Source organism: Myxine glutinosa, chromosome 8 (genome assembly GCF_964187855.1).
Source record: "Myxine glutinosa chromosome 8, kmMyxGlut1.1, whole genome shotgun sequence".
Classification (NCBI taxonomy): Eukaryota; Metazoa; Chordata; class Myxini; order Myxiniformes; family Myxinidae; genus Myxine; species Myxine glutinosa.
Window position 1 is genome coordinate 28,367,931 of NC_136268.1, and position 27,694 is coordinate 28,395,624.

General features: G+C 48.2%; 1 protein-coding gene across 14 annotated transcripts in view; it reads left to right on the forward strand.

The window, feature by feature from the left end:
* LOC137418692 (liprin-beta-1) overlaps nucleotides 1-27,694 on the forward strand; it is a 101,605-nt gene that overhangs the window by 24,391 nt on the left and 49,520 nt on the right. For 11 of the 14 annotated variants that reach the window (XR_013624261.1, XM_068104785.2, XM_078783048.1 and 8 more), the window contains exons 4-10: nucleotides 2,404-2,484; nucleotides 2,723-2,836; nucleotides 19,860-19,952; nucleotides 21,658-21,772; nucleotides 23,103-23,159; nucleotides 26,101-26,159; nucleotides 26,454-27,312. Coding sequence is in view for 13 of the 14 variants with exons in the window: in XM_068104785.2 (XP_067960886.2) it covers nucleotides 2,404-2,484; nucleotides 2,723-2,836; nucleotides 19,860-19,952; nucleotides 21,658-21,772; nucleotides 23,103-23,159; nucleotides 26,101-26,159; nucleotides 26,454-27,312 (1,378 nt within the window). In the remaining variant the exon portion in view is untranslated. The remainder of the gene's footprint in view (nucleotides 1-2,403; nucleotides 2,485-2,722; nucleotides 2,837-19,859; nucleotides 19,953-21,657; nucleotides 21,773-23,102; nucleotides 23,160-26,100; nucleotides 26,160-26,453; nucleotides 27,313-27,694) is intronic. The other 3 variants (XM_078783044.1, XM_078783047.1, XM_078783050.1) reach the window with 1 other exon arrangement.

Genomic DNA, 27,694 nt, shown 5'->3' on the forward strand with positions numbered 1-27,694 from the left:
CGCAGTTCAGTTTGAACCCTGGCGGCTGAGTCACACCAAAGAATTAAAAACACTCAGAATTTTGCGTTTTGCTGAGCATTTTAAAGTCAACAGCTGCAGATTATACACAATGATCCTTGCTAAACGCTCAGCATTTAAATACGATAAAGAATGGCGGACAAACAACCATAGGTTGGTAATAATAGCCCAGGCTTTAATGTCCCTCATGTCTTCCTCATGGTCAAAGTTCCTTGTGAAGCAACTCATGTTATTTTTACTTCTGTCACCAAAGGTGTTATGTTTTCACCCCTGTCTGTCTGTCTGTCTGTCTGTTTGTTTGTCTGTTTATTTGTGAACAGGATATCTCAAAAAGTTGTTGACAGATTCGAACGAAACTTGGTTGACAGGTCGGATGTCCGACAAGAGCGAATCGATTCAATTTTGCTGAAGATCCGAATCTGGATCCAGATACGAGAATTAAAAAAAAAAAATCAAGTGATTCTTCGATCACCATTGAGTGATCGGCCCAAAAACGATATGTCGCATGATATTTCAAAACGTTGTGGACAATTTATGACAAAACGTGGTGGACGAGTTGGGTAAGTGACAAGAACAAGCCGATTCGATTTTGGTTCAGGTGTGGATCCAGGTCTGACCTATGGTGAGACACAAACCGTAAGCTGTTTGGCCTGGTGGAGGTGTACTGGTATTATTATATTATATTATATTATTATTGTTGAACTGATGTATAAAATACATTGGATGAGTGAAAGGTGAGACATGTTTGGGCAAATGTTCTTATCCTGCGCTGATTATTTATTAGTATTTGTGCCACAGGTGGAAGCTGCCAATGGCGGCCTTTTCTAAGGACAGAAGATTTGAATGTTTGAATTATAAATTAAAAGGGGTGGAGCAAAAGAGAGAAGGAAAGCATGGGAAGGAGGGGAAAGGGTATTTAAAAACCAGGAAGGCATGGATAGGGGGGAGTGAGGAGGGAAGAGGGAGTGTATTTAAAAGAGAGGAAGGTGTGGGTAGTGGGGGGGGGGGGGGAGGAAGGAAGGGAGAGTGTATTTAAAAGAGAGGAAGGTGTGGGTAGTGGGGGGGGGGGGGGGAGGAAGGAAGGGAGAGTGTATTTAAAAGAGAGGAAGGTGTGGGTAGTGGGGGGGGGGGGGGAGGAAGGAAGGGAGAGTGTATTTAAAAGAGAGGAAGGTGTGGGTAGTGGGGGGGGGGGGGAGGAAGGAAGGGAGAGTGTATTTAAAAGAGAGGAAGGTGTTAGTAGTGGGGGGGGGGGGGGGAGGAAGGAAGGGAGAGTTTATCTAAAAGAGAGGAAGGTGTTATTAGTGGGGGGGGGGGGGGGGGAGGAAGGAAGGGAGAGTGTATTTAAAAGAGAGGAAGGTGTTAGTAGTGGGGGGGGGGGGAGGAAGGAAGGGAGAGTGTATTTAAAAGAGAGGAAGGTGTGGGTAGTGGGGGGGGGGGGGAGGAAGGAAGGGAGAGTGTATTTAAAAGAGAGGAAGGTGTGGGTAGTGGGGGGGGGGGGGGGAGGAAGGAAGGGAGAGTGTATTTAAAAGAGAGGAAGGTGTTAGTAGTGGGGGGGGGGGGGGGAGGAAGGAAGGGAGAGTGTATTTAAAAGAGAGGAAGGTGTGGGTAGTGGGGGGGGGGGTGGGGGAGGAAGGAAGGGAGAGTGTATTTAAAAGAGAGGAAGGTGTTAGTAGTGGGGGGGGGGGGGGGGAGGAAGGAAGGGAGAGTGTATTTAAAAGAGAGGAAGGTGTTAGTAGTGGGGGGGAGGAAGGGAGAGTGTATTTAAAAGAGAGGAAGGTGTTAGTAGTGGGGGGGGGGTGGGGGAAGGGGGAGTGTATTTAAAAGAGAGGGGATGGAAGGAGGAGGTTAATAGAAGAGAGGAGGGTTGTTGTGAGGATAGAGTATTAAAAGATGATGGCGGTTCTTGGAAGGGAGGAGTTGTGTGTCATCTGCAGCTGCTGACCTGTTTAACATACGATTCAGCATTGTCTCTCAGAGCAGACTCATCTTCACTGAAGTTCATTTCTAAACCCTCCTCTCCTAGCAATTACATCATGCAACGATTAAATAAAACCTTTCTCAAAGTACACGTCGTAACAACAACAATGGTTTGAAGTGTTACGGGCAGAGTTATGGGCAGTGTTATGGGCAGAGTTATGGGCAGAGTTATGGGCAGAGTTATGGGCAGAGTTATGGGCAGTGTTATGTACATGTTGTGTGCAGAGTCAGCCTTGGAATTCTACGTCACTCCGCACCTGGTGACGTAGGGCAGTGTCAGCCTGTTGTGTTCGAGCTTTAGGGAAGGGGGGAGCGAGTGTAGGTGGGGAGAGCAGGGAAAGACGAGGAGCTGGAGGGGAGGGAGTGGGAGGCGGAGTTCACGTCTGATTGCAAGGTGTTCTGGTGCAGGAACACACACTCCTGTGCAGCCCCGACCCGATGCTAAAGCTGAAACAACTGGAGAACGACTACGAATCATTGACACTTCAGGTTGAGTTGATTTCTCAGTTGAGCCTCATTTCTTTCCTCATTTCCTCCACTCACGATCAACACCTCCAACTCCTCTCCCCCCTTCAACATTCACTTTGGTTAGTTTGTTCACTGAAGTCTTTTTACGTAACGATCTTTGTTCCTATATTCTTGGATCCCTTTTCTGCATCTGTACTTTATTTCTCTTTTCTTGTGCCTCCTTATATTAACATATGTTGTTGTCTTTATCCATCCTCAGGTGAGTGTGCTCACAGACCAGGTGGAGGTACAGTGTGAGAGACTGCAGGACCTGGCATCCAGTAGCGAGGAGCAGGAAGAAAGATTGTCCAACATACAGGCTATGATCAGACAGGTGATGGGCAGGGATGTTCTGGTGGTTATAAAATACTGTATTTTGATCCCTTAAGGGAGGAGAGGCTGAAGGGATACCCTAGAGGTACACACACTATCCTTTTAACCGTCTCACCTGGGTTCGAACCCCAACCCAGCTGTAAACTGTCATCCTGGTGTTTCCCGGGCATGGCGATCCATCGATGTGTGTCCCTCAGATGGACATCCCATGTGCCAGTTGGGTTATAGTTGGTGGGCATTGAGATTGTTCCAGGATGGCACCAATATACAGCCGAAGCATTTTATTCATTTTTCCAAAGGTACATCCATGAGGATTAGTAAAAGAGGTTTCCTGATGCACCTCCAGGATATAAAGCAACAAGTTAGGAGTTCATCGCCCTGTGCATCAAACGGTGCTTTCCTCCAGTCGAACGTTCCATATCATGAAATTATTTCAACGGACCTCAAGAGCTGGATTCGGCGCATCAGCGGTAACCTAGTGGTTGTGGTTTGGAGCCGAGGAATAACCACATTCTTTGCTCGTTTACATGACGAATGAAGAACCTGTTCTTTCAGATGGGGTACTTTCCCCACTTCCATGATGTCCATATGGTTTTCATTGAAACAATAATATAATCGGTGAATTTGCTGTGCCAGGAGGATTGGGGTTATTCATGTCAGGAATATGTAGGTTATTGGTGGAGTAATGGAGAACCGTGCTTCGTACATAATAAATAGAAGGCAAGCGTCACCGACCTCCTGCTAGATATCGATTGAGGTTCTTTTTTTTCCTTTTTTTTTTTTTTTCTTTTTTTTTATACAGACACTTTTACGGGTTTTTACATAAAAAAAATTTTAATGTTGAAAGCTCCAGACATAGTCCTCATCACGGCCAAGCCTTAAATAAAAGAGCTGCATTGATAGTAAACTGAAGAAAGAGAGAATAGTCCAAGAGGTTTTGAGGAAATAAAAAATCTGCTTTTTGAAAAGGAAAAGGTCGTTTATGGATGCTTTTTCTTTTCTTAGTTTACAGACATTATTGTCATGTTTACTTCACAGTTTACAGTTATGTACATTGCAATTTTCAAATGCTACATATCGATTGAGGCTTTTTTTGTTGTTGCTTTTTTTACCGACCATTTATGTTTTTAATGTAAATTTTCATTTACGGACGCTTTCCGACGGTTGTGTGATTTTTCTCGGTGTATCGGCTTCGATGTCCATTGGCACACCAAATTTCAGCTTTCTACGTCACCCGGAAGGTACCGAACATTAATATCAGTGAGTGAGCCAGTCAGTAAGTGAGTGAGTGAGTGGTTAGAATGAGGTATGTATGTATGTATTGTTGCGAATATGGAATTTGGCCTCCATATCCGCTTGTAAATATTCCCCTATTTTCCCCAATACTCCCCAACTTTCCCCAGTCCCCCATTCCCTAGTCCCATTGCATGTAAATAACAATCAGTAGAGCCGACCTTCCCCTTATTCCCCCATTAAATGTCGTGCCCAGGTCCACCGCACCACACGTAGACAACTTTCGGACATCTTCCTAGTTATTCTTAATCTATGTCAGTTAAGGACTCGTTCCCATTAATTATGACTCTTCGTTGCACCAGAATGTGATTATATGGCATCAGTAGTGAGTTTAGGACCTTCCCATACCTCCTCCCATCTTCTTCCCCAAACAACAACAACAACAACAACTACAGCTACAACAACAACAACAACAACAACTACAGCAACAACAACAACAACTACAGCTACAACAACAACAACAACAACAACTACAGCTACAACAACAACTACAACAACGGCGCGCGCGGGTAGTGTGCGTCCTCCCTCCGGCTCGGTTAGCCGCCATTATCCATGCGCCCCACGGGGTTACCACGAAGGGGCTGGCTGTCAGCTCCTCGTCAAGGGCGGAGCCTGGTAAACCCCCCCCGCACCCAATAAGAAGGGCGGACCGATTCCATCTGGGCGGAGCTAACGAGCCGAGGGCGTGTGACTCCCCGCCGGATATACGCAGCCGCTTGCCGGACGTGACGTCAGATGCGCCCCCAGCTTGAGACGACAAGACGCCACCTCGAGCGCTGAGAGACCTCCTGCATCTTTTGGGCCGCGCCATCCTGTCCCTGAGCACAAGGTGCACCTTGTGCTGGCCATCGAATACCCGCTTTCCTAGCCATCAATCCCCGTGTGAGTCAGTTTTTGTCCTGTTTCTCTGTGGTCTGTCGGGAATAATATAAGGTTGTGTCTAAGTGCCTGTCTTCCTATGATGTACCTCTTGTAGTTGTAATCTAACCTTCCGCCTTAATATAACCTCCTCCGGAGGTCTTGAGAACTGAACCCCTGGTGTCGTATTGTGTCATTATAACCCAGCCGGGTGTCTTCTCTTTCCTATTGAGCCAGCGTAGCGCGGCTTCGTCGACGTTCGAGTACAATCGGGTAATTTGTGCGGACACGACGGCCATTCCGCTCGGCCCACCTTAACATCAAAGTCGTGTCTGTAACAATTGGTGTCGAGGAGTGGAATTCGAACCCGGGACTAAATTAGTTAGGCCCAAATTTTGGGAGGGAAAATCGATTCGGAGCGCGTTTCCCGCGCGAAATTATAACGGCGAAATTTCAATTTGTTTTACGAAAATAAAAAAATAAAAACCGAATTTTGAAAGTCGCGCTATGGCGGATCAAGACAGCTGGGGTCCGGTAAAGGAGAGTGAGGTAGGGTCGATCCAGGACCAAAATGAGGGACAGGAGGAGAGCGAAGCAGTGAGGGCGGCAGGTTCGCAAAATAGCGCCGTCACGCACGAAGAAGCGGGCGCGCAAAATGGCGCCTCGCTGATCACCGCGCCAGCGACCGTGGCAGCGCCCCCGATGGATTGGGGCCTTTTTTTTATACAAATGAAGGCCCTTATGGCCCAGAATAATGAAGAAATGGCAAACAGAATGGGGAACCGGATGGATGCTCAGGGTGAGCGATTGGAGGGCCAAATGGGGGTAATGGGAAACCAAATGGGGGTAATGAGGGACGAAGCGAGGGGTACCAGTGAGAAGTTAGACAATAATTTTGAGGAGTTAGACAATAAAATTGAGAAGTTAGACAATAATTTTGAGGAGTGTTACGTGGTCCTCCCGGTAACTACCTGGTCTTGGTGACCCCCGGACCGTGGGAGGGACCCCGCCAGAAAGATATATGGTTTATACGCTTTTGTAACGCAATCAATATGAATTCCGGTCAAGAAGAAACCCCACACCAAGGATCCGGAATAATCAATAATATATTCACTGAGCAATCAACAACCATCAACACTGCACAATCAATATTACAACCATGTGAACTCATCTACACAAATTCTAAGATGGCCATCTTAATCTTATACATTCCTCACGTGAGCCCCACTCCTGACTCCCTCCGTGGTCAATGTCTCTCCTCTCCGCACACGGGCGGTTGAACGAGCCCCGGGCGGACGTGCTCTAAACGTGCCGTCTCGGACTGGGGCCGCGGCTGCAGCGCACCTCCTTGCCAAGCCACGGGGCAAACCCAGCGCGGCGTCCAACGTGCGCGAGGCCCCAAGTGCGACTCTTACGCGTCCTTGTAGATGGGCAAAAACCCAGCGCGGCTTCCGACGCGAGCGAGGCCCAACGTGCGGACCCGTACGCGTCTTTGTAGACGGGGCAAAACCCAGCGCGGCTTCCGACGCGAGCGAGGCCCAACGTGCGGACCCGTACGCGTCTTTGTAGACGGGGCAAACTGTCCCGGACGCTTGGTTTCGTGCACGAACTCACAGTGACTGGACGTGTCCAAAGGTATTTACCGCCCAGGTAACTCCTCTCGCCAGACGTTTCGCAACGGCGCGTTTTCCGCGCAGCGTAAGGTCGATTCCACCTTCTCGTCCTCGCGGGGCGAGGAAAAAGAAAACCCCGTCCTTTTCTCTCCTCGTGTCTTTTCTTCTTCCGTTTCCGGCCACTTCCGTTTCCGGCCACTGGTTCCGAAGGGCTCCTGACCCTCCAACCACAACAACTACACAACAACTTAATATACTACACACGGAAGCAAAGACCTGCATGGTACTTCACATACATTCACATAAATATGTAACACTCCCCCCCTTCAAGAAAGGAAGTTTGAACCCAGCGAAAACTTTCTTTGCCGGCCAATTTGGAGAAACAAACCAGATAACTCAACCCCCCCACATTATCAGTTATCACTTAAAAATAAAGCCAGTTAAGCCACTCGATAGCACTTTTCCGGGAGGCCAAGCCGAGTATTCACTACATGGATGCCTTTAGGAACGCGGAGTTCACGGTTAGTCCGTGCAGGAAAGTTCTCTACATGGGCGCCTTGAGGAACGTGGAGTTCACGGTTAGTCCGTGCAGGAAAGTTCTCTACATGGGCGCCTTGAGGAACGTGGAGTTCACGGTTAGTCCGTGCAGGAAAGTTCACTACATGGACGCCTTTAGGAACGGCGTTCACGGTTAATTCGTGTAGGAATCTTGGCTCGGCGGCTCCGCCGCCTTCAGTGCTTCAACTTCTCAGAACGTCCCTAATAATTAGGGTGGGACCACTGGTCCCTGTAGTCCCCTGAATACCGGTCTTCTTCTCGGCCACTACTTTGCCCATTCTTCCTTCGGGAGCGGCCGTAACTCAGGGAGCCTCCATAATAATATTGACTGCGGCCACCACCAAAACTACCGCCCAGTTGTCCTCTCCTGTAGACCTCTCGACGCCTACGAAATGCCTTCCCTACTGTTATGGTCCGACCCTCCAAATCCTTGCCATTCCAATTCTTCTCTGCCTCTCTGGCGTCTTTTGTGCTGGCAAACGTGACAAAGCCGAACCCTCTTGACTGTTGCGTTTCCCAGTCTCTTACCAACCGCACTTCCACCAGCGGCCCATATCTGTTGAAGACAGAGGTCAGAACTTCTTCCTCTGTTTTGAAGTTCAGTCCCCCTACAAATAACTTGGCACTTTTGTCACCATCCCGAGCTGGTGTGGTGTTATTTTCCCTGCTGGGCTCTTTCTCAACCCTCAGGTTACCATAAACTTGACCCCCGGCCAAATCATTCCCGAGAACCACAGATACACCCTCTACAGGAAACGTGGCTTGTAAACCAACGGTGACCGGTCCTGACACCAAATCGGACTCCAACTGGATGACCTGAAGGGGAGCACTAACACCGCCCCCGATCCCCTGTAAACGAACACTATCCCCCGTTGCCGTCTCCTCGGACCATGGCAAAATGCCTTCAAGCATTAAAGATTGATGGGCCCCTGTGTCTCTCAATATCCTAACCGGTCTCCGGTTAGTCGAGGCTCCATCCAGTGACACAAACCCCTCGGAAACAAATGGTTGGTAACCCTCTTGATGGCGATTTCTTACGCTAGCCATCGCATTCGGAGTTGTAATAGTCGGACTCCGCTCTGGGTTGTCCCTTTTCATGAGGTAACAACTGGACATCAAGTGTCCAGGTTTTTTGCAAAACGCGCAAGTAGGCCCGGAGGAAAAACTCGGGGTCTGCCTCGGGCCCCCCGAACTATAAGTTTGTCTTGGGCCCGCATCCCTCTGATTTCGAACCGGTGGGGTATCATAGTTGTCCCCATAATCATCTCGAGGCCGCCGCCATGTATGGTCGTTCTCCGCACCTGCTGTTCCCCACCTCCCCTGCGGAGATCTAGGCGAGGAGTTAGGTTCGTGGACCCCTATTCGGTGGGTTAAGGCATAATCATCTGCCATGGTGGCTGCGTCCCACAACTTTGGTACCTTCTTTTCCTGCAGGTACACTTTGATGTCCTCGTGGACACACTGCTGGAATTCCTCCACCAGGATCAAGTCCCGCAATGTCTCGAAGTCTTTCCCGACTCCTTTTGACTCACACCACCGATCAAACATGTTTTCTTTCACTCTGGCAAACTCCACATGGGTCTCACTCTCCCTCTTCCTGGCATTCCTGAATTTTTGCCTGTAAGCTTCCGGAACCAACTCATAGGCCTTGAGGATGTGCTTCTTCAGTACCTCATAATCTGCACATTGGTCCATTGGTAGCGCCGAATAAATTTCCTGAGCTTTCCCCACCAGCACACTTTGTACGAGTATGGTCCAGGCCTCCTCCGGCCAGTTTAATTGTCGAGCCACTTTCTCAAAGTGTGGGAAGAATTTCGCGACTTCCTTTTCACTGAACGGTGGAACCAGCCTCACATGTCTGCCCACATCCCAGGTTTTCTGGTTAGGTGTCGACCCCGTCAGCAAGGGTGGTGCCTCTCCCCGTTCTCTCATTAACTCCAGCTCCTTGAATTTGATTTCTTGCTGAAGCTGCATGTCACGTTCCTTTAATTCCCTTTCCGCTTTTCTCTCCTCTGCTTCGAGGTCCCTTGCAGCTCTCCTTTCCTCTGCTTGTTCCTTTTCTCTTCTTTCCTGGAGTTCTCTTTCCACTCTCCTTTCCTCTGCTTGTTTCTCTTCTCTCCTCTCCTCTGCTTTCCTTTCTTCTTCTGCTCTTTCCTTTTCTGCTTTCCTTTCTTCTTCTGCTCTTTCCTTTTCTGCTTTCCTTTCTTCTTCTGCTCTTTCCTTTTCTGCTTTCCTTTCTTCTTCTGCTCTTTCCTTTTCTGCTTTCCTTTCTTCTTCTGCTAACCTTTCCTGGAGTTCTCGTTCCCCTCTCCTTTCCTCTGCTTGTTTCTCTTCTCTCCTCTCTTCTGCTTTCCTTTCTTCTTCTTTTAACCTTTCCTGGAGTTCTCGTTCCCCTCTCCTTTCCTCTGCTTGCTTCTCTTCTCTTCTCTCTTCTGCTTTCCTCAAATTAGTTCGGACCTCCAAGTTAAAATGTTTGGCCAATTTCAAGAGATCCGACTTTAGCAACGCTCGGAACTGTGCCTCACTCGTGGTTACCCCAAAGTTCTGTGCCACAAACGCCATGGTGCCTATCGTTAACACCTGTTAACCTTCACCCCAAGACTTTCCCCAATTTCTCAAAAAAATATTATTAATTAATAATTAATTAATAAATTTTAATTACCAAAAATATTATTATTTTATTATTTTATACACTTTTAGATCCCGGACGTAGACCCAATTGCGAAACCGCAAATCGTAATCCCGGACGAGCCCCCAATTCTGTTACGTGGTCCTCCCGGTAACTACCTGGTCTTGGTGACCCCCGGACCGTGGGAGGGACCCCGCCAGAAAGATATATGGTTTATACGCTTTTGTAACGCAATCAATATGAATTCCGGTCAAGAAGAAACCCCACACCAAGGATCCGGAATAATCAATAATATATTCACTGAGCAATCAACAACCATCAACACTGCACAATCAATATTACAACCATGTGAACTCATCTACACAAATTCTAAGATGGCCATCTTAATCTTATACATTCCTCACGTGAGCCCCACTCCTGACTCCCTCCGTGGTCAATGTCTCTCCTCTCCGCACACGGGCGGTTGAACGAGCCCCGGGCGGACGTGCTCTAAACGTGCCGTCTCGGACTGGGGCCGCGGCTGCAGCGCACCTCCTTGCCAAGCCACGGGGCAAACCCAGCGCGGCGTCCAACGTGCGCGAGGCCCCAAGTGCGACTCTTACGCGTCCTTGTAGATGGGCAAAAACCCAGCGCGGCTTCCGACGCGAGCGAGGCCCAACGTGCGGACCCGTACGCGTCTTTGTAGACGGGGCAAAACCCAGCGCGGCTTCCGACGCGAGCGAGGCCCAACGTGCGGACCCGTACGCGTCTTTGTAGACGGGGCAAACTGTCCCGGACGCTTGGTTTCGTGCACGAACTCACAGTGACTGGACGTGTCCAAAGGTATTTACCGCCCAGGTAACTCCTCTCGCCAGACGTTTCGCAACGGCGCGTTTTCCGCGCAGCGTAAGGTCGATTCCACCTTCTCGTCCTCGCGGGGCGAGGAAAAAGAAAACCCCGTCCTTTTCTCTCCTCGTGTCTTTTCTTCTTCCGTTTCCGGCCACTTCCGTTTCCGGCCACTGGTTCCGAAGGGCTCCTGACCCTCCAACCACAACAACTACACAACAACTTAATATACTACACACGGAAGCAAAGACCTGCATGGTACTTCACATACATTCACATAAATATGTAACAGGAGTTAGACAACGGGATAAAAGAAGTAAAGAATGGGTTAACGGGGGTAGAAAACAGAATGGCCGCTCAAGAGAATCAGATAGAGGGAGTGAAACATGGGTTAACGGGGGTAGAAAACAGAATGGCCGCTCAAGAGAATCAAATGGAAGGGATGCAAAAAGGGTTAGAGGGGTTAGAAAACAGTATGGAAGGCAAATTGAGGGACATGAGGGACCAAGCGGAAAGGGAAGTTAAACAAATGGAGCAGCAGATAGAGGGGGTCAGAATGGGGGTAGAAACCAAACTGGATGCTCACAGGGAGGAAATGGAGCAGATGAGGGTGGCATCTGGGCAGGAGATGCAAGTGATGGGAGAGGAGATCAGAAGAGGAGTGAGTGAGGAGGTCGGAGGAGTGCGCGAGGAGGTGAGGCACTGTGAGGAGCACATGGAAAAGGAGGTGAGAAAGGGGACTGTAAAGTTACAAGGGGGCATAGAGGACCTGACGCAGGAGGTGGAACAGCTGACGGAGGGACAAAAAGGACTAACGGAGCAGGTTCAAAGGAACACTGCAGTATTAGGAGGTTTAAAAGCGACACAAAACGACATAAAAAACGACTTAATAGCGACAAAGAGGGAATGTCAGATAGTACGTGAGGGACTGACAACGAGGTTGGACGAGGTGATAGAGGTAATGGAGACGAAGGACCGGCAGGTGAGGACGCACCTGGAAACGGTCAAGGTAGCCTTGGAGGACGAGCTTGAGGAGACGTACCGGGGAATAAAAGAGGTGAGGCACAAATTAGAAGAAGTGGAAGAAGGGGTGAGCGAAATTAAGAAGCGACGGAGAGGGGATAACAAAGAGATAAAAGAGGAGATAAAAGAATTGGTCCAAAGTCTGTGTTTGGATCGTGATGACGTGCTCATTAACCGGATGAGGGATTCGCAGGTGATGGAGGAGAAGCGAAGAGGAAGAGGACCCGGTGTAAGTGGTGACCAATATGGTCGTGCGTATGATGCGCCAGGGGATTTAATAAGCTTGGGGGTCGGGATAGACCCGGGTGTTCGTGAGAGGCCGTTGGTGAAGTGTGCGACTGGTCTGGTGTGCGAAAGAGGAGGTGTGCAAGAAAGTCCGACTCTGGGGTGTCTGAGGAAAGAGTGCGCTGTCAAAGGCAAGGAAGAATGCACACCTGTGGGGAGTGTTACAGAGGGTGTCACGCAAGAGTGTGCGCGAGAAAGGTGTGTGACGGACAGGTGCATGAGGAAAGAGTGCGCTGTCAAGAGTAAGGGTGAGTGCGCTGTCAGGAATGGAGGTGAAAGTAGTGAGAGTGACATGGAGCGTGAGTTAGTTGTGACAGGTGAGCGAGGATGTACACCTGGGATGGAAGGATGCACACCTGGAATGGTAGAGCGTGAGTGGGAATGCACGCTGGAGTTGGTGGTGAGGCACGTGGTTGGGTGTGCGAATGAGAGCACACCTGTGATTGTCACAGAGGAGGTGACTGAGGAGGGGGCGCGAAGAGGTGTTTTGGTGAGGTGTGCGACCAACGAATGTGTGCCAAAGTGTTCGGTGGTCAGGTGTGTGACCAAGTCTGTGAGTGGAATGAGAGTACCTTGGTGTGTAAGGAAAGGTACGACGAGGAGCATGGAGACGGCTGGATGTGTGAGCAAGGAACGGGCTGCGGGGTGTAAGCGTCCAGGTGAAGCATCGACGTTAGACGGGATAGAGTTTAGAACGACTTATAGTCGAATCGGGCCCTCGGTGCGTGCTGGGCCTCGCTTTGAACGGCCGCGTCCAGGCTCCACTAGGCGGAGCTGGCAGCCCGATAGGAAGGGTCGTTATGGCGACCACGTTTTGTTGAGACGTGCCGGCAGGTCGAGATCGGGACATTGGATGGCTCCACGCCGAGGTGATGCGTGGGATCTCGGCCCGGGTACGCCCCCGTCCCTGCCCTGAATGCCGGACGCATCCAGCCGCAGGCACAAAACAACCAGCATCCATTGCTTGGCTTTACGAAGCCGGGCTTTGGACAGGGATTGGCGCACCGAGAGGTATTAGTGAGTAGACTGGGTGATGAGGTTAGTGTTTTGGACCCAAAATTAGAGAAAAACAAAATTTGATGATTGGCAAAGGATTGGCAGTAGTGATTGGCAGATGATGGGCAGTGATTGGCAAATTTTTGATTTGTTGAAATTTGATGTGCAAAATTGGTAGTGAGAGACCCCCGATGTGGTGGGATGGCATCCCTGCCACCCTTCCCATGAGGGGGGCAAAGGAGCAATAGCTTATGGGGTGTATGGCAGTGAAAACTAGCCCGGGTGGGTTAGGATATTGTGTGTAGGGATCTAGAAGATGACGTTAGGTAACGTTAAGATTAGTTAGTGACTGATACCTGTAGTGGGGACGCAGGTAGATTAGTATGGATGATAATGACGAGGGAGCGCAATAGTTTAAAGGGACGACTGGGAAGCGCAAGTTTCAGAAGGGAGTAGTTAGCTGAGATGATGCCGTGTTTGTGAGAATTGAACAGGTGTGATTGCACAGGTGTGCAACTGGACAGGTGTGTGGAGCAGGGTATGAGTAGTGAGTGTGTGGATCAGCGCGAATGCGCTTGGGGAGAGAAGGGTGCAGGTGGCACCAGGTGTGAGAGCACAGGTGTGCAGGTACAGGTGTGTGGAGAGAGTTGGAGTGAGTGGTACGGAGTGGTGTGCATGGTGCGAAGGTGTGGATGGGGGAAGAGTGGACCCCTTTCACGAGCACCCGGGGCGGGTAGTGTAAGTGTTAGGTAGAGGGTGCAGGTAAATTGTGGTTGGATATTGGCATTTGTGGTGCGGTTGCAGAATGGTGTTGTGAATGGGTGCATTAGTGTTGTGGAAATGGCTGGGCGTGTAGCCTGTTAGTGTGTGTAGTTGGTTGGGCACTCCACCACTGTGAGGATGTCGGCCAGGTGAGGCCGCAGGTGGGCTCTGGGAGCCGGTAGTTGTGAGTGGGTGCCTGAGGATCCCGGGTGTGGATCGGGCAGCCCAGTGCCAGAGAGGGCACGGAGTGGGGAGAGAGCCAGAGGGCCTTCCCCTGGTAGTTAGGTTAGGGTAAGGAGCAGGTAAGCTCGGAGGCAACTGCAGTGGTGGAGGTGTGCAGGTGGGTAGACCCACTGGGAGAGGTACACGTCGCAGCCCAGAAATTGTACGAGGGCACCGGGAGATGAATCGGGGGAGTGAGACCCCAAATTGAAGAGCACCACAGTTTGGCCAATGGGAATTGGTTTTTAGAACCCATAGCGTAAGAGGGCCAATGGTTTGGCCGGAGAAAGACCCCGGGTAGTGTAAAGTTGTTAAAGTCATTTAGGAGATAGTTAGGATTGATGAACCTGTCGCACCATACGCAGCCACTTGCCTGTGGTGATGATGATGACTCCACACCTGTGTTTTCTTTGTTTTGTGCAGGAAATGAAATTGCTGTGGATTTGTGAGACGCATCACGACGTGGATGAGACATTGGGGTGATTCCATCTCTCCCTCCCTAGGAGGGACTGATGATGAATTGGTAATGGCAAATTTTGATGTTGAGTTGAAAATGGCAAATTTTGATGAGAGTTGAAAATGGCAAATTTGATTGGTTAGGAGGGAGAGAAGACGAATTTGGTTTATGGGAGGAACGGGGAAGACAGTAGGGATGTTTGTTGATTTGTAAAGTAGATGTTTATGGGTAGTGTTGTGTTGTGTGGATACAGTAAGGGGTAAGGGAGGGACCATGTAGGTTACCTGGTGGGGGGGGGGGCGTACGATAGGAACGTACCTGTCTCACCTGGTTCCCATGTGCCCCCAGTGTGCATTACCTTATATTGCGTGCACTTTTGCGCCCTTACCACCTTACTCACTTGTTTCTTCTTTTGTCTCCCACCTCCGAGGATCTGGCTTTGGGGTAGAGAGAGAGGAGAGAGAGGTGCTGGCTACGCAGTTGTGGGCCTGCACTTTCGCTGTTGGCTGCCTGGATCGATACACCATATGGACCGCAATGTTTGTGGCCACCCACAATGGACCGCAGTTCGTTTGCGGCCAAGCACCACCCGGGGATGGACCTATGGGTCAACGTGGCACCTATGCCATACAGGTGAACCACTTTTAGTTGACACCAAGTGCACCACAAGAAGAGCAAGAGACACCTGCAGGGTTAGGGGTTGTCGAATTTATTTTTATACCAATGAACAATGGTGACTGCACCGGATGGTGCTGACTGTGTGGTGGGGTGGTGCTTTTGATGCTCGGGAAGGGTGCTCTGCACGTTATTAAAGGCCGTCGGCCACAGAGCACTCGTGGGTTGGTGTATCGATGCTGGCAAGCGCGCTCTCTCTATGCATAACATCTGCATGTGTTCCTCCAAAAACAGGTCCTGGATCGTAGTGTAAATAGCAGCATAGTCTTGTAAATAATGCTCCCTACCGGCTGTATGTTTAGTTTGAGAATTCTTTCCGGATTCGGTTATCCTGTGGGTGTGTTTCTGTGAGGAGAAGGGTGCAACGTCGCAGGGGGACATATTTACTCATTTGTGAATATCTGTAAAACTGTCGCACTCAGGGTAGAGTTAATAGTAGAGGGAACTACATTGCGTGCCACACTAAAGTAGGTAAAAATTTATCGGGTCGGGACGCCCCGAGGGTAGAGAAGGGTGCAATGTTGCGAATATGGAATTTGGCCTCCATATCCGCTTGTAAATATTCCCCTATTTTCCCCAATACTCCCCAACTTTCCCCAGTCCCCCATTCCCTAGTCCCATTGCATGTAAATAACAATCAGTAGAGCCGACCTTCCCCTTATTCCCCCATTAAATGTCGTGCCCAGGTCCACCGCACCACACGTAGACAACTTTCGGACATCTTCCTAGTTATTCTTAATCTATGTCAGTTAAGGACTCGTTCCCATTAATTATGACTCTTCGTTGCACCAGAATGTGATTATATGGCATCAGTAGTGAGTTTAGGACCTTCCCATACCTCCTCCCATCTTCTTCCCCAAACAACAACAACAACAACAACTACAGCTACAACAACAACAACAACAACAACTACAGCAACAACAACAACAACTACAGCTACAACAACAACAACAACAACAACTACAGCTACAACAACAACTACAACAACGGCGCGCGCGGGGAGTGTGCATCCTCCCTCCGGCTCGGTTAGCCGCCATTATCCATGCGCCCCACGGGGTTACCACGAAGGGGCTGGCTGTCAGCTCCTCGTCAAGGGCGGAGCCTGGTAAACCCCCCCCGCACCCAATAAGAAGGGCGGACCGATTCCATCTGGGCGGAGCTAACGAGCCGAGGGCGTGTGACTCCCCGCCGGATATACGCAGCCGCTTGCCGGACGTGACGTCAGATGCGCCCCCAGCTTGAGACGACAAGACGCCACCTCGAGCGCTGAGAGACCTCCTGCATCTTTTGGGCCGCGCCATCCTGTCCCTGAGCACAAGGTGCACCTTGTGCTGGCCATCGAATACCCGCTTTCCTAGCCATCAATCCCCGTGTGAGTCAGTTTTTGTCCTGTTTCTCTGTGGTCTGTCGGGAATAATATAAGGTTGTGTCTAAGTGCCTGTCTTCCTATGATGTACCTCTTGTAGTTGTAATCTAACCTTCCGCCTTAATATAACCTCCTCCGGAGGTCTTGAGAACTGAACCCCTGGTGTCGTATTGTGTCATTATAACCCAGCCGGGTGTCTTCTCTTTCCTATTGAGCCAGCGTAGCGCGGCTTCGTCGACGTTCGAGTACAATCGGGTAATTTGTGCGGACACGACGGCCATTCCGCTCGGCCCACCTTAACATCAAAGTCGTGTCTGTAACAGTATGTATGTATGTATGTATGTATGTATGCATGCAGTGGCGTAGTTAGGGTTTGTAGCGCCTGGGGCCAAAGGTCAATTTTAGCGCCCCACAGACACTGGTTTAGATAGGAATTTATATTGGGGCATATGAAAGACCTCAAAGCTTCCCCAGTGGGCTCAGAAGCAGAGCTTAGCTCCCCTACTCTTTCCAAAGAACACCGTGGGATCTTTAATGTCTTTTTTTTTGTTTGTTTGTTTTTGTATACAACATCGAGGCTCGTGTAAGAGCTAACATTGATCACAAAAAGACAAACTGACACATAAAACATGATAAAGGAAGTGGGAGACAAGCTGGGGAGAGAGAGGGAAGCACACAAGTACAACATTTGAGAACAGGGACATCGGGAGATCTGTGGGAGGGAGAGGGCTTGGGGGGAGGAGGCATGGGAAGGGGGAGGGGGAAGGGGGGGGGGGGAGAGGTATAAAACACATGGACACTGCTCGAACTTCCAGGAACGAAGTCGGTATTTCAAAATCGTGGATCTGGGATAAATTAGCGTGGGTAGAAAAGATCAAGGTTTTAGATGGGGGAAGATAAGAGATGGTGGTGAACATCTGTTTTAAATACCTGGAGGGAGGAATGGGATTGGAGAGAGCGTGGGAGTTTGTTCCAGAGGTGGGAGAAAGAAGAAGTGAAAGAGTGAAGTCTTGATTTTGGCAGAGAGTAAAGCAGAGAGTCTTGATTTTGGCAGTTTCACCAAAAGAGGGCTGCTGGCAGATCTTTTGTGTCCTGCATTAATATTTGGGGGACAGAGCACAGACGTGAATAGAGCAGGGGGAGCTAAGCCGGAGAGGAGTCGGTAGAAGACAGGAAGACCACCTACCTGTCTGCGGTGAGTGAGTGAAAGGCCCTCGGAGTTATCTTCATCACGGGAGATTCCAATGATTCTGAAAGCTTTGGTTTCAACAGCGTGAAGCCGAGCCATGTGTGAGGCAGGAGCACCAGCCCAGAGGGGAGAGCAGTATTCCATTGAGCTGCAGATGGAAGCTTTGTATGTGATGAGGACCTCAGGAGTGCCCAGAAAGGACTCTGCACGACGGAGGATGCCCAGTCAGCGACTGGTTTTGGAGGCCAGCTTTGAAATGTGATTTTTCCCAGGAAAGATCATGGCAGATAGTGAGACCCAAAAGCTTGAGTGACAGAACTTCTTCAAGAGGATTGTTGAGAAAGTAGATGGGAGGGTTTTCCAGACGGTCATTTCGGAGAGACGAAGTGAGAGTGTGAGATTTATCAGGATTGGAAGACATGTTCCACCTGTTTGACCAGTTTATGACTTTGTCCAGGTCTGCAGAAAAAGTTTGTCAACATCATGACGTTAAGATGGAGTACGGATTTTAAAATGTAAAACGTGGTTCTGAAAGTTACGCCTCGTGCTTTCACGAGGAGTCCTTTGTATTATATTCGTCCATTATTATTATTATTAGAAGTCCGTGTATATTATATAATATAATTTATGTCCAACCAAATGGAGCATGAAACGTCTTTTGAGGGTGTCATTTGGCGCCTCATCCACTTTGCACTCGGGGCGACCGCCCCGCCCACCCCCCATCACGAAACCTGTGTGTGTATATGTATACCGGTATGTATATGTGTGTGTATATATGTATGCATGTGTGTATATGTATCTAAGGAGGATGGAGTGGATGTGAGGAAGATATCATAATGGACGTAATGAAGTGGAGTTATGGATGTGAGAAAGATGGATGTTTGTCCTGCTTGTGGATTGTGTTTCATACCATGGTGTTCGCTTGTGAGCTGCACAATGCTGAGAATGTTGATGCCCACATGAGCAACAGTGAATGTACAATGTCGTAGCTAACTTTGCTTCTCTGTGGGGAGGGTGTCCGATCTTATCCTCTCCTTCTATATAATAATACGCTTAGGCTTCTCTGCTTCTTATTCTATTCTTATTTGTGATATTCTTACCACAGGCTTCTGCTTGTAAACTTATACCTCTGTATTATAATTGTTTGCACCTCTTTTATTTTCCGCTCCCATTCTATTTAAATACATGCACTTTGAATTGCCCGAGTCTCTGTGCTTTTATTTGGACCGCCATTTATCGGTGATTTAAGAATTTCCGATTTGGTTAAAAGCCTTTTGAGGATCTTTGGGTTGAGCGTTAAATGTGTTCTCCCACAGTGTGATGTGGACCGCCACCTCCATTTTGAATTACAACCTTGGCGTGGAGAGGAGTCAGGTGGTGCAGCCCTATCGACCGTGGGAGTTCAAAATTGATCTAGGTATAGAGGCAAATAGGCCCTTTAATCGGCTTGTAGCGTCTCGGCCGTTTGGCCGGTGCGACTCCACAAAAATATTATGATATTTTCTGCAAAACGAAACCTCAATGAATTCATAATAAATGACTTTAGTACTGAACAGGATCAATATAATTACCTTGATGTCGATCACTCATAGAATGAATGATTTTTAAAAAAAGATAACACTGACATCAATTATTGTGGAGAAGGCAATTTCCTACTCGGTAGGAGTTTTTCCCTTAAAGTTTTGGAGCCCAAAACAGGAGTTTTTTCCGAAGGCATTTGTGGGAAACTCTGGGTGGGAGGTATGGAGGAAAGGTCGAACACCTGCGTCGAGTTTCACTGGCGTAAGCCCGCCCCACCAACTTTGGGGGAAAACCATTTTTGACTTCCTTCCCAAATTTCGTTTAGTTTCATTAAACGTCATTCTGGCTGAATGTGGTTTCCTGAACAACTAATCGTATTGATCAGAATCAACCACGTGATCTTTAACGCACATGGAATGATCGTTGTTAGCAGCGGTTACCTTATCAACTGAGAGCAGAAACATGGCCTTAGCATGAAATTAACACTATAGTGTAAAACAAATATGATCCACATTGCTCTCACCTTTCAACGGCTGTGGGTGTCACATGAGACATTGAGAAAGCGACAGATGGACAAGCAGACAAACCAATAGACACGTGGACACAATTAACAGGTGGTTCAACCCTCTGCAAGGTAACCGAGGATTAGTCCAAAAATGCATCACGTGGTCTCTGCCAGCGTACAGTGAGTACCAAGTGGACATCGACGTTTGTCTTTGACTCTGTTTGTTGTTGTTTTGTTGTTTCTGCAGAAACTTCTCCAGCACATGGTGGATTTATCACGAAAAGTTGATGAACTTCGAGATTCCAAGGTCAAGTTTGAAAATTTGCTCGAAGGTACAAAGGTGAGTGAGCCTGCAACATTAACAGCACCATCAACAATAACAAAACAGCAACAACACGAAACGTCTTTTGTTGTTTAAATCATTAGTTGTTTAAAATCGTTCCTGGTTAACGGTAAATCTCGTTCTGCAAGCTTCACGTCACGTTAGTTCGGAATCACGTGATCAAATGAATGTTTCTCATTGTGTTGCATTCGTTTTAATTAAATATTAATATTCGCGTTATCTGAGACCATGTGATTGTGTTTGGGAGTGTGTGGGAGTGTGACTGCTGTGGGATGACGAGAGTGAGGGAGTGTGAGTACAGTGGGATGAGGAGAGTGACGGAGTGTGAGTGCAGTGGGACGAGGAGAGTGACGGAGTGTGAGTACAGTGGGATGAGGAGGGTGACGGAGTGTGAGTACAGTGGGATGAGGAGAGTGACGGAGTGTGAGTGCAGTGGGATGAGGAGAGTGACGGAGTGTGAGTACAGTGGGATGAGGAGAGTGAGGGGTGTGACTGCTGTGGGCTGAGGAGAGTGAGGCAGTATGAGTGTAGTGGGATGAGGAGAGTGACGGAGTGTGAGTACAGTGGGATGAGGAGGGTGAGGGAGTGAGTGCAGTGGGATGAGGAGAGTGACGGAGTGTGAGTATAGTGGGATGAGGAGGGTGAGGGAGTGTGAGTGCAGTGAGATGAGGAGAGTGAGGGAGTGTGAGTGCAGTGGGATGAGGAGGGCGAGGGAGTGTGAGTACAGTGCGATGAGGAGAGTGACGGAGTGTGAGTACAGTGGGATGAGGAGGGTGAGGGAGTGTGAGTGCAGTGGGATGAGGAGGGCGAGGGAGTGTGAGTGCAGTGGGATGAGGAGAGTGACGGAGTGTGAGTACAGTGGGATGAGGAGGGCGAGGGAGTGTGAGTGCAGTGGGATGAGGAGAGTGACGGAGTGTGAGTACAGTGGGATGAGGAGGGTGAGGGAGTGTGAGTGTTGTGGGATGAGGAGAGTGACGGAGTGTGAGTACAGTGGGATGAGGAGGGTGAGGGAGTGTGAGTGGAGTGGGATGAGGAGGGCGAGGGAGTGTGAGTGCAGTGGGATGAGGAGAGTGACGGAGTGTGAGTACAGTGGGATGAGGAGGGTGAGGGAGTGTGGGTGCAGTGGGATGAGGAGAGTGACGGAGTGTGAGTACAGTGGGATGAGGAGGGTGAGGGAGTGTGGGTGCAGTGGGATGAGGAGAGTGATTGAGGGAGTGTGAGTACAGTGGGATGAGGAGAGTGATCGAGGGAGTGTGAGTACAGTGGGATGAGGAGAGTGATCGAGGGAGTGTGAGTACAGTGGGATGAGGAGAGTGATCGAGGGAGTGTGAGTTCTGTGGGATGATGAGAGTGATCGAGGGAGTGTGAGTGCTGTGGGATGAGGAGAGTGATCGAGGGAGTGAGTACAGTTGGGATGAGGAGATTGATCGAGGGAGTGTGAGTACTGTGGGATGAGGAGAGTGATCGAGGGAGTGTGAGTACAGTGGGATGAGGAGAGTGATCGAGGGAGTGTGAGTGCTGTGGGATGAGGAGATTGATCGAGGGAGTGTGAGTACAGTGGGATGAGGAGATTGATCGAGGCAGTGTGAGTACAGTGGGATGAGGAGAGTGAGGTAGTGTGAGTGCAGTGGTGTATTAAGACATTGTGAGATGGTATGTTCAGTGTGCTGGGTGATTGTTTCACTCCTGTCCTGAATCGCAGTCAGAGCTCGCTGAGCTAAGGGAGAGTTTAAGCCACAAAGACCGTGAGCTGGACGAGCTCCGTGCAGTCCTGGGAATCACACGGATGAAAACGTATGGATTACCTCCCACTGCAGGTATGCCCTGACCACTTTTCGGTTTTTCTATGTTATCTTTTCGCCTGTCTTGTCTTCTGTCTTTCTCTCGTTTATTTCAACGTTTACCTATCCATGTGACCGCTGCACGTTTGAGTCGTGGTCCGCGACATTTCCGTGTGGAGATCTTTCTTTGTCGTTATATAGTGAACTAAGGCTCACTCCAATGGAAGCAGCGATCTAAGCCTCAAATGTGCCAACATCCCATGAAGACAAGGGCATTGGGATTTATCAGTAGCCCACAAGTTGGGACAACCGATCACGATCAGATCATTTGGTCATCTAGTCATCCAGTTCGGTCAAGTCGTGTCTTCCGGTGACTTCGATGATCAGATTTCTCCAAACATCCCTATCTTGCACTGCTTCCTGAAACTCTGGTAGAGACAACTTGGTTGAGGCCTTTATCTCATCCCTAGCGCGTATACAAGTTCTGCCTCTTCCTCTTCTCCCATCAACCATACTCAGCATGGTTCTTCTTTCATATGCAGCGCAAGGCTGTGTGGTAGCATCATTGGCTGAGGGCATGACCCTCTGTAGTCATGCAATGCCCTCTGTAGGTCATGGCGGGAGTTTGGAATTTATTCTTGGTGACGGCGTTAGCTGGTCTACTCTTCATGAAGGACAACATGGGATCTTTAACGTCCACCAACTATTGTCAGCAAACAGGATGCCAATGTAATGCACATCTGAGGGACGGCACACACATTGACATTAAAATCGAGAACTCCACGCCAGTTGCCGGCCACCAAAGTCGCCATCAAAGAGGTTAGGTTTGATGTTGAATTGTTTCTGGATGACACTAACATCGCTGCCCGCTAAAATATTGCCATCAGCAACAAATCCTATGCACCCGGATCGCTTCAAGATGACCCAGAGTCCACCTGGTACTCCATACGATCAGCTATTCTCTCTGCCACCATAGACACAGTCTGTGTAGACATCAGAGACATCCTTGGCTCACCACTGGCACCGTGAATGTCTTGGACATGAAGCGTGATGCCGGTCTTCATAATGATTGGCGAGAGCTGCGGACACTCAAAGGTGTCTTTAAAGCTAAGAGCAAGGAAGATCTTGAATACTTTTATTGTAAATTGGCAGATAAAACTGAATAAGGGCTTCTAAATAACATCTTGTGTTCAACATATTGGGCAATTAAGCAGATGCATGGCACTCCAAGGTGGACACCCTAGTCACAAGGAGCGACAGCACTCCATGTAAGATGACGGAAGAAATGCTGGTCTGCTGGCGTGATCACTACGACACCGTGCTCAATCATCTGCCTGAAACTCCATTTTCTGATTTTTCCACACAGGTAACAGCTGCCACTCCAACACTGGACATCTCCTCGGATGCCCCCACTCTGGTCGAGGTACGTCATGCTATCAGGAAGCTTTGGGATTGCCGTGCCATGGGGTTAGACAGCATTCCCACGGAGCTAATCAAGTGTGCAGAGGTGCCGATCAGCTTGGCCCTCCATGAACTCTTTCATATGGAAGAGATTCCACAATCAATGTCGCAGTTATCGACCTCGTACACTGTTGTCGGTCCCTGGTTAGGTGTTTAGTCATGATTTACTAACTTGCCTGGAACCAATACTCACTCATTGATGCTGCCCACAGCAGTCTGGCTTCACGAAGGGAAGGTCTACCATGGGTGCGGTGCTCGCTCTCAGGCTTTTGTCTGAGCTCCACCATGAGTTTGCAAGACCGCTTAACGTTGCCTACATTGACATCAAGGCTGCCTTTGACTCAGTGGATTGGATCCCTCTGTGAAAGGCCCTGGAAGCAGCCGGTGACACCTACATTTTTTCTCCATCTCATCCGGGACCTGCATGAAGGCACCATGTTAACGGTATGCATTGGAAGTGACGTCTTTGGATATTTCCACACCACTGCAGCCAAGGCTGCATCTTCGCTCCAGCTCTATTCTGTTGTGCCATCGACTGGGATCCTGGGACGGTGTCAGGGATCCCTTGGACTAACTGTTGGTGTTGCACTCTTTACGGATCTGGACTACACTGATGATGCGAACTTGTTCCTACGAAAGTCCGACCAATGGCCAACGTTGCTGCAAAGGTTTGAGAAAGAGGCCAGAAAAATAGGAATGCACATTCCTGGACAAAAACCTAGGTTCAGAACATAGGCCCTCCGACACCAGTCATCGTTGCCAGCCAGACCATTGCAGAAACGGAGAGGTTCAGGCACCTTGGATGTAATATCGACTAAACAGGTTACTCTTCACCAGACATTCGCCGACTTGTGGGCCGCACCTCATCAACTTCTGGTCAGCTGAACCGTGTGTGGCAGAATAAACGACTTAGTCTATCAATAAAACTCAGAGTATAAACCACCTGTATATTGCCAGTGCTCCTATATGGGTCCGAAACCTGGATGTTGCTTGTAGAGGATGTGCGAAATCTCCAGGCCTTTCACATGAAGGGGTCAGCATCGCATCCTTGGATTGACTTTCCAATGGTTTGACTTTGTCACCAACAAGACAATACCACAAAGCACTCAATGACATCCGCAACACCATTTTGCATAGGCGCCACTCCCTTTATGGGCACGCTCAGAGACTTCCAGGCAACACACACGCACAATTTGCCCTCAAATTAAGCATCGAGATTCGTGGAGGAATCAACCCTGGCCTGGATTGGAAACAGCTCCGAGGCCACCCCCGCAGCAACTCGGTACATCGGCTTGAGATAGACTGCAAGACACAGGCACAACAGTTGTGGCAGTCTGCATTTGACAAGAAGGAATGGGTGGCTGGACATCCCTGTGTGGGATTTGGCGAAATATGATGATGATGAAAGAGAGAGCCCAAATAAAAACTTGCAAGTTTCTTTGAGAGTTCAGAGAACGCTCCAAACACACCTGAGTATCACAATCATGATTTTTTTTTTCCCCTTCCATTTGTGGATACAGCTCTGAATGACAAGCATGTGTCTCGGCTGTAGTCTTCCTGATTAGCACAATGGATATGCTTTTATTGCATTTCTAACATAACCTAGACCTCTGCTTCCATGTCTTATCACGTGTTGACCTGATCCCCTCACACAGTCTCCTAATGCGCTGCAACATTATTTTGTGATTGTCTACCAGATTCAAAGCAATTGATACCATCCATCAAGGTCAATTAACAGAATGGCAACTCTTTAATCCATGTGACAAAGTGCTGTTTAAAATGTCATGTAAGAATCTAATCCAGAGGTGTGCATGGCTTCCACATATGACGGAGAGCAATCCGCACCAGTGCTTAAATAAATAAATAAACGAGAGAGGTCATAGAACACCTTACCCTGTGCAGTCTTGCAAAAAAGAACATGGGAAAGGTCTTTTAAATTCTTACTTATTGCATTTCCAAGCACGATCAATATTTCCTACGAGCCGCCATTTTATCTAAATCTCGATATTCCCCAATGCTCATAGAGCAAGTGGCAAATTTGTTTGGTCAAGTTGACGTAAAATGATGTAATATTTTGTCCAAGTACTGCTAAATTGAAGATTTTTGAAACTACCAAGAAGGTGATTTGTGTTCTGCAGTGTTCAAGTATGTAATTCAATTGAAATAAAATAAAGATTTTAAAAGTCATAGAAAAAAAAAATTCGGAAGTTTACCGCCATTGATGCAGCTTCTTTTACACCACCTCATCTAACACGTTATATTCGTTCTTCGTGCCTGTATGTGTCCTTTGTGCCATCCCTAAAAAATAGTAAGTTTCTTGTTTGGAATGATTTTCAGTTTTATTTGACTGTCAGACATGCAGACAGAGTACAACACATAAAATGTCACTCCCCTTTGCGCGTGTGCGATCGGGGCGAGATTCCGTACAATTTGACAAATTCAGAGACAAAGTACTGCTAAACTGCAGGTTTGTGTTCCGATTAGTGTTCTACGGTGATCAAAATATACAAGTCAGTTGAAATTAAGTTGTTCCTCGATCATAAACGGGCGTCTGCAGACAGGCAGACAAAGTGAACCAATTGTTTAACCCTCCTTTTCACTTAGTGCATGTGAGGTAATGAAGCTCGAATCAAGTGTTGTATTTCTGTTCTTTTTCTGTAATATGGTCTTTCTCATATTACAATCCAACATTTTCAAACTTCGCAATAATCCCATAAATTGTTTAATCACACTTACCTATGTCTACTCTTGCCCAATCCACAACTCTTTACTCCCACCTCATCATCTCAGTCCCTCTTTGAGCATCCAGTTTGTACAGAGGCCTTATTTCCCCAAGTTGTTTGTAACCCCTTTATCTAACGCAATGGTTTTCCTTTTGCTTCCCATTCCTTTCTCACACACAGAGGACCTGCAGAAGCTGAATTGCTTGGTGGAGCAGCTCTTTCAAGCAAAGGAGAAGCAGGTGTGTCCTTTATGATAGTAAGTCTGCCATTAACCATGAAACTTCAAACCCAGATTCCAATCTGTAGCTCATTAATTAAGGTACAAATATAAATTGCAGTTGTTCGAACGGTACGGTTCACCAGAGGCCTGGGTTCGATCCCCAATATGGGCACGCGTAATTTTCCCACATATGCATATTAAATATAATTAATTAGTTTGAGATTCATGCACAACATGGTTATGGATATTTTGTCGATTCTCATCATACCTTCCTCCACTCTAATATTAATTCCTCAATTTGTTTCTTATGCAGGATGAGAAGATCCGACAGCTTGAATTGATCGTAAAAGCGTACCAGGAGAGGCATGGTACGAAAGCCCTGGGATATGGAGCTGAGGCTGATGGACAGTCCCTTGAATGTGCTGAAGATCTAAGATTCAGAGAATGCAACTTGCAGAAAGGTGGAGAGAAGAAAGAAATTAAGGATGACATGGTGGTTGGGATAAAGTGTGAGGCACAGAGCTTGACATTAGATGAAAGTACCACCTGTAATAATGACAGTGACCATAATTGCACTGTCTCCACTTTGCTGCACCAGGAGAATGATGAAAATATTTTATACACGAGGGTTGTGGAGAAGGAAGATGAGGGTAAAAGTAAGACAATTGATAATGAACAAATAGATGCTTTGGAAAGGGACAATAGGAAGGAGACGAGTATAATTCAGCGAAAAGAAGATCCAAACAGTGAGGATGAGGAAATAATAAATATGGTGGAGAAGCAAGATGTCTCAAGGGTGGAGGAAGTGTTAGAGGATGAACAAAAGAAGGAGCAAACTGTAGTAGGGGATGAGAGAGAAATAAATGGAGATGGCAAATGGAGAATGCTGCGGATAGAAAAACACCAAGAAATGGAGGGAGGAACTGAACAATCAAATGCTCTTAGCAATGATGACTCTCAAAAAGAGGATGAATGTAGAGAAGAATGTGAGGAGAGTACCGAGGCAACCTGTATGCGATTGGAGGAACATGAGTCTGAGATTATTGACCTGAGTGAGATAGAGAAGGAGGACATGCATGAGCAGGATACCTGGGTTGATGTCAAACCTTGTGAGGATTGTGATGCAGGAGACATTTCAACGTCGTCACAAAAACCTTCGTCAACGAACAGAGGTTTGTCTTGTGTGAACACAGAGCATGCTTTTCCTCGTCATTGAATATTCCGTTACAAAACACTATGGAAGTTTTGCACACTATTGTTCACCTTGCTTTCTTACTTATTCCACAATTTAGAGTACTTATATGATAGTTTAAGGTGTTTCGGTGTATATATTGGTTGAGGGGATGAAGTGTTGATTGAGCTTAAGAAACAACGACATTAAGAGATTCTCAAGCGTTGATTAATCTCCGCCAACGAAGGTGGATGGAAGTTGTGTTTTCACCCCTGCCTGTTTGTTTGTCTGTTTGTGAATAGGATATCTCAAAACGTTGTGGACAGATTTTGACAAAATTTGTTGGAGAGGTTGAATGTTTGACACCGACGAAATGATTACAT